Source organism: Sphaeramia orbicularis, chromosome 4 (assembly GCF_902148855.1).
Source record: "Sphaeramia orbicularis chromosome 4, fSphaOr1.1, whole genome shotgun sequence".
NCBI lineage: Eukaryota > Metazoa > Chordata > Actinopteri > Kurtiformes > Apogonidae > Sphaeramia > Sphaeramia orbicularis.
In genome coordinates, this window is record NC_043960.1 from 10998255 (window position 1) to 11013119 (window position 14865).

A 14865-nucleotide genomic window follows, 5' to 3' on the forward strand; every position below is an offset into this window, starting at 1 on the left:
GGTAGTGTGACAACATGTAGACAATGAAAGTAGTTTTACTCATCAAAAACTGCATCTTGGCTCTAACTCAGGTTGTATTTTTTATTACCAAATCTGATTAATCTAATTTTTATGCCTCATCTTTAAGAGTAAAATAGCAAGATAGTTGTTTGGATAAAATTTGTGTTAAAGTCACTGACAGTGAGAGGAGGGTGTAATAATAATAATAATAATAATAAAAAAGTATAGATAAATGCTATGTGTTAATCTATTACACAAAGTGCTCAGTTTTAGGTGATATTTGTTTGGAACCAAAAGACCTGAGCTGGACCATAGTCACTCAGCGCTACTGGGATTAGTAAGAGGATAAATAAAAGTCAGCAAACTTTTATTGATCAGTTCCTCACAAAGAATAAGAAGGGTGACAAAAGTAATAACTCTTCAAAGATTTTTAATCTGTGGGGGGAAGGGTTGTCTCATATGTACAACAAAAGAATAATCTGAAATCACAGTGAGAGGATGACTAAACTGCCCTTGAAACTAGTGGCTGACTTTGTACTTATCACAGCGTATTGGACTTGTGAAGTTATCTGTGTTCAAATCAAGAGCTGGATGCTTTGCAGCCATCAGCCTCCATCCAGCCAGCAGCTCTCCATAAAATATACTACCGAGTGTCACAGTTTAATGGCGGGCCATCACATCCACAGTGTTTGCCAGACTGTATGATATCATGACCATAAATTAGCCCAGAATCGTCTATAAGGGAATAGCAAAGGGTGGGAGACAGCGAGCGAGTAGAGTGAGACAGTCAAAAGAAAGACAGAGAAAGTTTAAGAGAGTCAGTGTTTACTGGCGTACAAGCCTCTCCTCCCAAAAGGAATTCTTTCCATGTTTCATCACTGTCCACTTGCCCATACGCAAATGTCTGTAGAGGAAGGTTGAATCACCTCCTGATGTCATTTCCTCAACTTTCACTTACAATCACATTGAGAAACAACACGGTCTCAAACATCAGGGGCTTTAACATGTACAGTATACAGAGTATTTACAGTACAGTATACATACACATACTGAGGATGTTGTCATGGTAATTGGCCTCAAACAGGAATTCAACAGAGATAAGGCCACTGTAACAGAGCCCATCACCATCCCCTTAAACTCCTGCTGCCAAAAACCATAGTGAGCACACACTGAGACACACCAAACTTGTTGTGCATGCTGTGTTAACTCGCCCGCTGCAGTCACATATGGTGCTATTGGATTTAGTGGACTAGACATCAGTTTCACAGCATGCTCTTTAACAGTTAGTGTAAAACTCCCAGGCAGTTAAAAAAGAAACTCATGACAGTGGTTTCAGCCTAAAACAGTAGTAGTAAAATCATCAGTTCTTCATACAGACATGGTAAAATGAAAAGAGCAGAGGTGTTATGTTGGAATAAATAACACATTTCCCATAAAGGATTGGCACAGGTTAATCACTGTTCTCTGTTTTTGGTAGATTTGCATCCCCACATAAATGTAAATAAGTGATTACCAGGAAGGATGCTGAATGGTAAGCAGCTACAGGTGATCTCTGTAGCATCAGCTAAAGAACTACTGTTAACTTCAACAACTTACTGAGGTTCACACCAGAAATTGTACCAGTAATGTAGGATTAACGACGATGAATAGTAAGCAGTAAGTCTTGAAAAGTAAGAGCACCTCAGGTGTTAATGGCAGTACTTTCAATATCACAATATCACACTAAATCACAAATACAATCAGTCGTAACACTGGGGTCATACCAAAAGCTTCATTTGCAGGAGAATTTTCATCATGAGAAATCAAAACCAGCTAATTGTAAGTACTAATATGTCCACTCCAATAGTAAAAAAAAAAAAAAAATAGCCGCAATCAAAGTGAAGTGTTCATGCTATCGCAGAAGCAGGTGAGGTTTGCTCGCATGTAAATAGAAGAAAATAGAACAGACCAATTAAACATCTGAGTGTGAGATGTTTTTTTGTGTGTACCTTCATGTATTAGACTGGATTTCTCGGTCTGGTGCTCTATTCTATGTGGTTCTTTTTCACAGCGAGCAAAACAGTTTAATAATCTATGTGCTAGCAGCAGGAGCTCCTCAGGATCAAAGGAGACTCAACATGACATGACTGAAATTAGTTTGGAAGCAGTGGTAGCTGGTCCATAGGAGGTGCTGTGGTGCTGCCTATACTTAAAAGGACTTGAACTAAACTTGTTAATTATAGGAATGTCAAAAAAAGAAAAAAAAAATTATACTATATTAATTTTCTTGTGCCCTCCAGTTAAGTTCAATTATTGCAAAAACTATTTTTACCTGTATTTGTTTAATTTCTGTGGGAATATGTTCACTTCCTAGTCACAGGGTGTCAGCCTCATCATCTCAAGCAGAATTATTTTCATTGTCTTGTCCTCATATAATTGGATATTTTTGTGCTGAGTTGCCAAGCTGCCTCGGGTAAGACTTTTTAAAGAGCAGAATGAATGTAAAATCCCCAATTAACCTCCACCAAATGTCACAAATAACACATATATGTCCTGTTAAGTTGTCTCCACCTCTGTTTTACACAGGGGCTGCAAAGTAACAGAATATGAGACAAATGCTCCATTAATACAACTATTCTGTGGTTGAGTGGGTAGGTCGCGAGGCTGTCACCTGGGAGTCTGTGATCTGATTCCCTCTTGAACGTGAAGTCGCTTATCAAACATTAAAATCCAAGTCTAATGACGCGCACATAACCATCTGACTGGCATAAAAAATACAACCCTTTAAACCAATTCATAACTCTGTTCTTATTCTCTGACACCCCCCAGTCATGTTTAGCACCAGCCACCACTGAATTTGGATGAAATCTGATTTGTAGTTCATGTAAATTATAGTTTATTTGCTCTTATACTAATTGTAAATCATCAAGTACTGTAATACAAATAATTATGGCTCAAATATGGGAAATTAATTAGTAATAATAAAAAAAAAAAGCTCTGTGATTTTCAAATTTTTACAGTAGTTAGTTCTGTAGCAAATTAACAGATACAGATCAAACTAGATCTATCCATACATTTTAAGACATTTCACTGTATTTTAATTAAACATTTGGGATGATTCTCACCCATTTAATTTATTCTTTGCCTATCTGCAATATCAAACTTTCCTATAGTGCCAAGATAGGATTCTCAGGGATCAAATACAGGTTCTGTTTAGTTACAGAACCATGCACTTAAGAGAACCCCCCCCCCCCCCCCCCCCCCCCCCCTTGTGAGCATGCTCAGATGTTGGCCTTCTTGTTGATGAGTACAGAGCAGCATGTGAGGGCTCCGTCCACTTTGACCTTCTCCTGGTTGGACACAGGGATCAGCATGTGGTCCTTCAGCTTCTCAAACACCTGCAGGACACACAAAAAAGGCCGTGAAGGAAAACGCTGCTATTTAGGTGGTTCTGTTTGATAGATGGGTTCTTCTGTGAAACTGGTCCCTAAAAACAGGATAGAGGGGCTAAAAATTGAAACAAGATGTAGACTAATGTTATGAAGCAAGTTTGGAAGCACTTTGGGTCTATTTTAAAAATAAATACTTAATGAGATAAAAGAGAAACTATTTTTCAGATAAAACACATTTTTCCAATCCAACTCAATCCAACTTTATTTATAAAGCAGTTTAAAACAACCACAGTGGACCAGAGTGCTGTACAGAAGAATAAAAGCACAATACAAATGTAAAAAAGAATTAAAAAACCTTAAAATCAAATAAAAAATAAATAAAACAAGTTAAATATAAAAACAGAAACAAAATGTCAACATTGCATGAGTGTTAATAGGCCAAGGAGAACAGGTGGGTTTTAAGAAGGTGGGTTTTTTATATTATTTTTATACAAAAACTGGCATGCAACACAGTAAAAAAAGACATGAAAATTGAGCACAACAGCATATAGACCCATGTAAACCCTTGGTTCATGTTACACACCTTAAATGTTTGGTGTTTATCGTATACAAGGGAAAAGGGTTTTTGGAAGGAAAGAATGGAATGTGAAATATACTTGTTATTTCCCTTTAACTCTATTTTGGGTTGCTGTGTATATATTTTTATTATTTCTGTCAATGTTCCACTGTATGAGTATGTTTTTGTTTTTTGTATATTGTTCTTTACATACATAGAAATTATATACATTCTGTAAAATGCTGATAAGATAGTGCTGACTGAAAAAAAAGATAATTACAACAAAAAAGAAAATTACATGCTACTATTTTTCCGAATATCTTTTTAGTCTCTCACAGGTACATTTTGGGAATCTAACTAATTTTGCAAGGCAGAGTGTTTCACAAAAATGACCGCTTGCGATTTATACGTATTTAAATGGGCAGATTCTGCATGTAACACGAGTGGACACGATGGGTTACAAACAAAACCTGGAATAAGACTGAGATTAATGAAAAACCTGCATGTCTGAATTAGAAAAACCATTGGATCATAAAATTCAACACAGTGTCTTTATTTATAGTGGTATATAAGACCATTTACAGCCATGTTTTCCAGATCAAATGCACTGACACCTAGGTAGCTTTTCATGTCCCAATTTTGGTCCTATTTTTGGCCCTAATATTCTATTAAAAATTCATAAATTCTGGAATGGCTCAGAGCAGGAGTATAATTTTTTTTTTTGCACTTATCTGAGGTCATCATTAGTTGCATCCTAGGGGGAAACGTGTCTAAATTAGTCTTTTATTTGCAATTGGGTCTAAAAAGCTGGTAAAGTGCCAGATACCAAAATAAACTCAGTAAAGACCCAAATTATAATAGAGTCATAGAGTAGAAAGATTGTGTGTCATCAGATAGAAAGCAAGTGGAGGAATTTCAAGAGCTGTTCTTACGTGGCATCACTGCTGTTTTCGCTGCATATGTCTAAATTTCTTTTTTATTATTGGATCTAAAAAAGCTGGAAAAGTGCCAGGTACCAAAATGAACCCAGTTTCATACAAGCACCCATAAATGATTAGTTGAGGCATAATATTTTTTTTTAAAATTGCACTTATTTTTTCTAAGAACGTTCAGTTTTTTCAGGTTATTCACATATATTTTTGTGTGTGCATAGTTTGTAAATGTAAATATTTTCATAATTTAATGGTATTTTTTGCTCTAAAACCAAGAGGAGGATAAAGTGGGTTCAGAAGATGAAGGAATGAATGAAAACAAAGAGGAACATTTTTTTAATTGTCATTATTTATAGGCTATTAGGTTATTATTTTAACACAATACAATTTCTAAATCTAAAATTCTCTTTAATTATTAGGTCTAAAAAAGCTGTCAAAGTGCCAGGTACCAAAATGAACCCAGTTTGATAGAAGCACCCAGATTGAAGAGGTGATACGGGTGTTACTGACCAACAATGACAAGCAGCTTTTGAGTAAAGATTGAAGTACAGCTCCACAAGCAGCAATTCAACAGAGGCAGCACTTAACTCAAACACTTATTGTTTACTCTTCCTGTCAAGTTGTAATGTACTGTGATATAAAAGAGATGTGAAGTTGGAGAACAAGCTTTCAAGAAGGTTTCCTGGTCTCCTGGCTAAGTATTAAAAAAAAAAAAAAAAAAAAAAAAGAAAGAAAACGAAGGAGTGAGAACTATTACGACATTCTCTAAAGACCCTCGTAAAGTTGTGTGTCACCCTGTGGACAATTTCCAGAAGAAAACCAGCGTTTTCCTACCAGACTTCCAAACCAGGATATTTTTCTCTTTAAACTCTCACTTCAACCTCGCTGCTGCGATAGTGAGCTAGGCCTTGCAGCACAGCCAGAGAAACCAACTAAACAAATTCTTATCTCATGATGTCAGATGGCTGACGAAGGCTTAAGTGATCCAAATGCCATGTTTTAAACCAACACAATCATCTGCATTATAACTCTGCATTTCCAGCCAGGACAATTTGCGTAATATGGGGACTAAGATGTCAGAGCTATTAAACACTGTAACACCATTGTATTACCTCAAAATGATGGTGTTGGTGCCATTGGTGGAATTGAACTAGTACATGTAATCATACACTGTGCTGAAGGCTAAAGTGAGTATTTCTATTTCGTGCCACTTTAAACATCTACTCTTCTGCATCTCTGAAGGAGATTTTGTCTTAAAGGGGTCATATTTTGCTTTTTTAAATGGAATTATGCATTTTACAACATTTCCCTGTGGTCTACATAAACTGTAAATGCTCTGCTTGGGTCTGAGCTCTTCATTAATTCAACTCCACAGGTCCATCTTCAACCCTATTTCTGAGTAATGATACCAGAAAGGTTGTTTTGAGTGCTGGCCCTTTAAATGCAAATAACCCACTTCATACCCCACCCTCTCCAGGTTGTTGACTGTGCTGCTCTGTCCCATTTCTCCATACTCAGAGAAATGTTCATTGGAAGTCTTGACCTTCTATGTGCAAATATCATGATGTAGCTAGTTATAGACGTAACAAATTAAGAAGGAATTAAAACAGGAAAAAGGACAAATGATTTAGATTGACCAGTTAACTAACTAAGGTGCGTGTCTTTGGATGGTGGGAGGAAGCTGGTGTACCAGGAGAGAAACCACACAGACACAGAACATGTAAACTACGACACTGCAAACCACTGTGTCGACCATTTTGCCCAGACGTCGAGAGAGATGTCGAGACGTAACTAGTTATAGACGTAACAAATTAAGAAAGAATTACAACAGGTTGTAGAAATCCACTCCATTTTTGCCAAAAATGAATATAAAGATAGTTTTGCAGTACCTGGAGGATTCAAATTCAAACTTTTTAAACTACTAGGGTCCCCAAATACACAAATAAATGAACCAAAGACTAATAAAAGTGGATTTAGCAAAATATGACCCCTCTAAAGCTTTAGTTACTTCTCATATCACAATTTTTCACACATTAATCCAATGAGTTCAAATGTCTCGAATTCTCTGAACTTTCTGTTGTACGCTCATGTCAGTTGGTCTGCTTTGTCCACACATACGCTTAAATATTGTCATGTTCTCATCTATAAATGCATCATAGGTGTGCTTCCATCATATCTTCAATAGTACATCTGTCTAAAAAGTACAAGTAGTTACACTGTTTAGTCTTAGGATTCATTCCTTGTATCTGCTCCAAAGGTCGGAAGTGAACTTGTGTGTGTTTGTGTGTGGGGGGCAGATGATTTAGATTGACCAGTTAACCTACTAAGGTGCGTGTCTTTGGATGGTAGGAGGAAGCTGGTGTACCAGGAGAGAAACCACACAGACACAGAACATGTAAACTATGACACTGCAAACCACTGTGCCGCCCATTTTGCCCCATACAATATTTAAATAAACTACTCTCTGGGTGGCTGATCTGTCCTGTTTCTCCATACTCGGAGAAAGGTTTGTCGGAAGTCTTGACCTTATATGTGCAAATGTCGAGACGTAACTAGTTATAGACGTAACAAATTAAGAAAGAATTAAAACAGGTTGTAGAAATCCACTCCATTTTTTGCCAAAAATGAATATAAAGATAGTTCTGCAGCACCTGGAGGGTTCAAATTCCAACTTTTTAAACTACTAGGGTCCCCAAATACACAAATAAATGTACCAAAGACTAATAAAAGTGGATTTAACAAAATATGAGCCCTTTAAAGCTTTAGTTACTTCTCATATCAGTTTTTCACACATTAATCCAATGAGTTCAAATGTGTCGAATTCTCTGAACTTTCTGTTGTACGCTCATGTCAGTTAGTCTGCTTTGTCCACACATACGCTTAAATATTGTCATGTTCTCATCTATAAATGCATCATAGGTGTGCTTCCATCATATCTTCAATAGTACATCTGTCTAAAAAGTACAAGTAGTTACACTGTTTAGTCTTAGGATTCATTCCTTGTATCTGCTCCAAAGGTCGGAAGTGAACTTGTGTGTGTTTGTGTGTGGGGGGCAGATGATTTAGATTGACCAGTTAACCTACTAAGGTGCGTGTCTTTGGATGGTAGGAGGAAGCTGGTGTACCAGGAGAGAAACCACACAGACACAGAACATGTAAACTATGACACTGCAAACCACTGTGCCACCCATTTTGCCCCATACAATATTTAAATAAACTACTCTCTGGGTGGCTGATCTGTCCCGTTTCTCCATACTCGTAGAAATGTTCGTCGGAAGTCTTGACCTTATATGCGCAAATGTCGAGACGTAACTAGTTATAGACGTAACAAATTAAGAAAGAATTAAAACAGGTTGTAGAAATCCACTCCATTTTTTGCCAAAAATGAATATAAAGATAGTTCTGCAGCACCTGGAGGGTTCAAATTCCAACTTTTTAAACTACTAGGGTCCCCAAATACACAAATAAATGTACCAAAGACTAATAAAAGTGGATTTAACAAAATATGAGCCCTTTAAAGCTTTAGTTACTTCTCATATCAGTTTTTCACACATTAATCCAATGAGTTCAAATGTGTCGAATTCTCTGAACTTTCTGTTGTACGCTCATGTCAGTTAGTCTGCTTTGTCCACACATACGCTTAAATATTGTCATGTTCTCATCTATAAATGCATCATAGGTGTGCTTCCATCATATCTTCAATAGTACATCTGTCTAAAAAGTACAAGTAGTTACACTGTTTAGTCTTAGGATTCATTCCTTGTATCTGCTCCAAAGGTCGGAAGTGAACTTGTGTGTGTTTGTGTGTGGGGGGCAGATGATTTAGATTGACCAGTTAACCTACTAAGGTGCGTGTCTTTGGATGGTAGGAGGAAGCTGGTGTACCAGGAGAGAAACCACACAGACACAGAACATGTAAACTATGACACTGCAGACCACTGTGCCGCCCATTTTGCCCCATACAATATTTAAATAAACTACTCTCTGGGTGGCTGATCTGTCCTGTTTCTCCATACTCGTAGAAATGTTCGTCGGAAGTCTTGACCTTATATGTGCAAATGTCGAGACGTAACTAGTTATAGACGTAACAAATTAAGAAAGAATTAAAACAGGTTGTAGAAATCCACTCCATTTTTTGCCAAAAATGAATATAAAGATAGTTCTGCAGCACCTGGAGGGTTCAAATTCCAACTTTTTAAACTACTAGGGTCCCCAAATACACAAATAAATGTACCAAAGACTAATAAAAGTGGATTTAACAAAATATGAGCCCTTTAAAGCTTTAGTTACTTCTCATATCACAGTTTCTCACACATTAATCCAATGAGTTCAAATGTGTCGAATTCTCTGAACTTTCTGTTGTACGCTCATGTCAGTTGGTCTGCTTTGTCCACACATACGCTTAAATATTGTCATGTTCTCATCTACAAATGCATCATAGGTGTGTTTCCATCATATCTTCAATATTACACCTGTCTAAAAAGTGCTAGTAGTTACACTGTTTAGTCTTCCTTGTATCTGCTCCAAAGGTCGGAAGTGAACTTTGGGGGGGGGAGGACGACAACAAATGATTTAGATTAACCAGTTAACCAACTAAGGTGCATGTCTTTGGATGGTGGGAGGAAACTGGTGTACCAGGAGAGAAAACCACACAGACACAAAACATGTAAACTATGACACTGCAAACCACTGTGCCGCCCATTTTGCCCCATACAATATTTAAACTACTCTCTGGGTGGCACAGTGTCACAGTGGTTAGCACCGTCATAGTGTGTATGTTCTCCCTGGGTCTATGAGGATTCTCTCCGGATACTCTGGATTCCTCCCACCATCCAAAGACATGCACTGAAAGGTTAAGCGCTCAATCTAAATCGCCCGTTGGGGTGAATGTGACGGTGAATGGTTGTTCATCTGTCTGTGTGTAACCTGCTTACATGGCCAGGACACTTTTGTAAAAGCAATGTTTAATCTCAGTGAGTCTTTACTGCTTAATTAAGGTTTGAATTAAAAAAAACAAACAAAAAAAAACAAGGAAACATGGATAAACTAAGGGATGAAACCAACTTTTTAAACCATCTTGGCTTATAGCAGTGTTTCTTTAACTGTGGGGTGGGAAGGCTTGCCATGGGGGGGAGCATGGGATCTCTCCTGAGTGTTTTTTTTTTCTTCCTCAGGTTAGAACATGTAGCAGGTGGAACTATTACTATTACTACTGTTTTAGCGTTGGAGCACCTAGAACTCATTTTAGGGACGTACAACAGACAAATCTACTGCTGTGGTGATCTGTCACTAGACTAGACAAAGAGTTTAGGTTTGGAGAATGGTCAAGGATTGGACTGGAAAAGAAAAATGTGCAATGTTTCTGTTTTTGCACAGTTTGTACAGTTTTGCAATTGAATGTTCTGAGATGTGCAATGGAAACAGGCTCATTGCAGCCACTGATATTGTTAAAATGTTCATCTTTGTTACCAACATTTGTTTGTCGTTCTAAAAAAAAGTAACTTTATTGTCATAGATCAGGGGTGTCAAACTCAGATCCTCAAGGGCCGGTATCCTGCATGTTTTAGATGTTTCCCTCTTCCAACACACCTGATTCAAATGATGAGCCTATCATCCAACTCTGCAGAAGCCTGATAACGACCGTCAGGTGTGCTGGAAGAGGGAAACATCTAAAATATGCAGGATACCAGCCCTCGAGGACCGGAGTTTGACACCTGTGTCATAGATATTTGCACATTTCCTATTTTTATTTGGAAAAATACTGTGTCAGGGAGCAGTCTTGTTGAGTTTATTTGTGATGTTTAAGCAAAAATCTAAGTTATTTTTAATATTTTTTAATTAATATTCGAGGAAAAGCAAAAAGTAATGTTACGATATTGATGTTTCTTTCGCTAAAAATTATAATTGCACCACTGTTACAATGTTGGTGGGGTTGAGGGGGGCCTGGAGATTTTTCTTCCTCCAAAGGGGGGGCCAGACAGAAAAAGATTGCGAACCACTGTATTATAGATACAATATCTGTTGTTACAAAGCTGAAACAGGTCGTGCAAAGTTGACTTTTTAGATATGCGTTTTCCACAGGATAGTGAAAGTAAATACATACAAGGATTTTACAAAATTTGATACGTTACTGTAGATTAAACTATCCTCCAGAATATAAAGTACTTTGACTTACAATACCTCAATCTTAAACATACACAGCATTAAAATGCAATTCACAGCTGCAGCAGTAATAGAAAACCAAAACATATAGAATAGTTAAACAGACAGGGACCATTTTACTGCAAAACTACTGCTCTTTCCATACTGTAAATACATTTTAATGATAAATAATTTTAGTTGAGTGACATTTTGATCGCCAAATTGTTCTTATTTTGGGATATTTTCACAGTGTTGTGTGAGATCTGAAGACCTTTCCCATTAGTGGTTGATGCATCTTTTTCACCATATGATCAAGGTCGACACAGGAAAGCTTGTGCTGTTGCATAACTCCCAAAACATCACTAGACGCCCCCCCCCACCACCCTTGTTTATACCATCAGCTTCTCTTTTTTTGTTGTCTCTGTCTTTTTTTTTTTTTTTTTTTTATCATTTCCAGCCGAGTTCTCATTACTGCGGTTAAATTTTATATGTTGGCTAGAGGGGGGTGGCATGGTCCCACACAGTAGGGGCTGCTATGTTTCACTGAGCCTTTTGTCTGCACAGTTACTTTATCTCTAAACACCCCAGAGCCGTCGCCACTGCTAACCATTAAAGATGCCCCATCTCCGCCCCATTCGACCCTACCGATCCCTCTCTCATGACCCCCCGCCTTTGTTAATGTGGAGCTCTTATGTAACTTCACGAGACGACTAAAAATAGACCGGAGATTAGGACAGACAATGTTTGGACTCAGACAGCAGCAGACATCTTGCATAGTGTCTCTGACTGTGTTAAGAAATCTCTACATCTCACTGGAGGAACAGGAAAAAAGTTCCCTTGGGAAACAAGCACCAACGTCTGTACAACATGTCATGATATTCACCTCTGATAAAACTATCCCTTCTGTTTCACTGCCTGTGTTATGTCTGGTGCTGGTCTTTTTTTTCCACTTTCTTTAAGCTAGCATTTCTTAAACACAGGTTTGGAACAAAAACTGGTTGCGGGCCAGTTTCTGGTGGGTCTGAAAATCATGAAGAAAATTGGAATATGGAACAAACAGCACAGTACAGTACATGTCTTAAATACTGGATCAAATGGTCCGTAAAGAGGTGCTACCAAAGCAGGAAGCATGAGATACACAAATAGATTTTAGCATGCTCGAGTTGAATTCCATCCGTTAATCTTCCTGGAAAAAGAGGAGCCTTCAACGTGGATGTCCAAAAACGCATAATTTTGTGAATTCTTCCTTCTAAAAATAACTGGCGGAGGTTGGGGTTTTAACCACAAAGTACATTTTGAGGTCTAAGCACTGTCTCTGCAGACTGTTCAGTTTGATCCTGTGAGAATCCTTTTGACTAGTTGTGATTTGGAGCGACCCCAGAGCTTCTAAATAACACGACTACCGCTCAGCCTTTCCAAACCCTGACAGACAAAGTGAGACAATAACATGTCAGTCACTGTGAGCTGCTGTTGGGGTGAAATAGCACGAGTCCGGAGTACAAGACACAAGAGCACATGGAAGTAGGTCAGTATATGTAGGAGAGAAATATGAGGAGGTCTGTGGTTCTGTGTGTCCAAACAGTGTTCATATAAAGCTGAGGACACTGAAGGAGCTGAGTTCAGCCAGTAATGCAATCAAACCAGCACATGTTGCAGCGCAGGGGGATTTGTCCCATCATGAGTCTCTAACAGTCATCATCTATAGATTTCTGTAGCGTTTCCTGTTAGAAATCCTGACTTGGAAACCTGTGAAGTCTATTTAGGCTACATTCAGACTGCAGGCAAATGTGACCTAAATTTGATTTTACTGCCCATATGTGACCTATATCCGATCTGTTAAAGACAGTTTGAACAACACAAATCCGACCCAGGCCACTTTCATATGTGGTCTTAAATCCGATACATATCTGATATTTACCTTATGTTTTTGCCGGCGTTGGTTTGTCTGTCTGTCTGTCTGTGTGCAAGACAACTCAAAAAGTTATGGATAGATTTGGATGAAAATTTCAGGAAATGTTGATACTGGCACAAGGAACAAATGATTGAATTTTGGTGGTGACTGGGGGAGGGGGGGCACTGATCTGCCTTGGCGGAGGTATGCACTCTCCGACTGCTTTACTAGTTTGCAATGCAACCTCAGTCTGAGTGGCCAGGTCGCAGTTATCCAACCTATACGTCAAGGTGACCGCACCTTCGCCATCAGGACCCCTCGACTTTGGAACGGCCTGCCCGAGCAGATAAAGCTTGCGGAATCAGTGTCATCTTTTAAATCACTTCTTAAAATGCATTTTTATAGACTTGCCTGTATGTGACGTTGTCACTTCTTAATGTTTTTAATGTTGAAAATTTAATTTTACCCTGTTTTTGTTATTCATTTATACTGACATACATGATGTTGTTTTATTCCATTCCTTCATTTTGCATTGATCTGACAGCATCATGTTATGTTATTTCTGCCCTCTCCACTACGATACATTAAAAGTTAGTCATGTTTTCCTGTTTGCTGTAGTTATCTCTTTTATTGTTATTATTGTTGTGTTGTTTTCTATGTTTTTACTCTGCTGTTGTGCACTTTTGCTTTGTCTGTCAAAGCACTTTGTAATCTCAGTTTATAAAGGTGCTATATAAATAAAGCTATTATTATAACTATTATTATTTTTATTGAAATGCAACAAATGTCACGATCCTGTGTCCCCGGAGGAGGAGCGGCAGGAAAAACATATTTACGTCTGTAAATGCGTGGTCTGCGTGGTCGCATATTATACTCAGTGCCAATGAAAACGCAACACTTGAAGATTCTTATATATATTTTTTTTAAATCGATGAGGATTTTTATTCCATAAGTTCTTTGGAATTAATCATAGGCTATTTCTATACAGTAAAAATAAAAAATCACATTCAAATTTGTTGACAAAAAATAAGGATAAAGAAAGAAACTCAAGGACCCCCAAAACCAAAAGTCACAAAGCGGTCCCGGAGGTGCTGCAGCTCAATGTAGCAATCCTGCTGTGGCGTGGTCACACGTGCTCGTCCAGGGCGAGGTCTGTCTGCAGCTGAGCCAGTTTCTTCATGCCTCTGTTGCATCCTGACTATGGTGGACACATTGCATCCAAAACGACGCGCCACCTGCCGAGCAGAGATTCCGGCCTCCAGGAGCCCCATAGCATGGCATCTGTGGTCATGTGTCAGTCTAAGCATCGCTGAGTTATTGCAAATGATTTTCGTGCTTTTCAGCTTGCCTTTATATACAGAACATGACCACTCCTTAACTGACCACAATTCCTTAAGTTGAGCAGTTCATTGCTGAGCAATGAGAAAAACAAGTCTTATGAATGCAGACAAGTTCATTCAAGCGTGACAATAGCTCACCCCGTCTCAGGTTGTTAAGAAATTGTCTGGGATTATCTTATACAGGTGAAACTTAAACATATTGATGCAGCTCAGGAACAATAAAACACATTCAAGTGTTGCGTTTTCATTGGCACTGAGTATACATCAGGACCTCTTTTGCGCATGTCGGTCACTTCAGGTTCGCATTCAGTTCATACTCAAAACTGATATAAGTCGCATTTAATGTGTAATATGAATGAGCACACGCAAAAAAAAAAAATCAGATTCCACCAAAAAATCTAAATTGTGCATTAAGACCTGCTGTCTGAATGTAGCAATAGTCAATTCTCTGATGCAACTACAAGCTCCCTAGTCTAATTTTATTAATCTATGACATAAATTAATGCATATTTGAGTGCAAAATTTATTTAATGCATCTTTGTCATCTTGATTTTATTTTTTTAACATTAGTTATCAGTATGTGACATGGTTCAAAGGTAACCCTGCTGCAATAGAATCAGTGATTTCAGGCACT

The 14865-nt window shown here is 38.1% G+C and overlaps 1 protein-coding gene across 2 annotated transcripts in view; it reads right to left on the reverse strand.

The window, feature by feature from the left end:
- Positions 1 to 413: 413 nt before the first annotated feature.
- Positions 414 to 14865, reverse strand: part of ddah1 (dimethylarginine dimethylaminohydrolase 1) — a 154169-nt gene continuing 139717 nt past the window's right edge. For both annotated transcript variants that reach the window (XM_030131989.1, XM_030131987.1), the window contains one exon: positions 414 to 3377. In XM_030131989.1, the coding sequence (XP_029987849.1) occupies positions 3261 to 3377 (117 nt within the window). In that variant the 3' untranslated portion in view covers positions 414 to 3260. The remainder of the gene's footprint in view (positions 3378 to 14865) is intronic.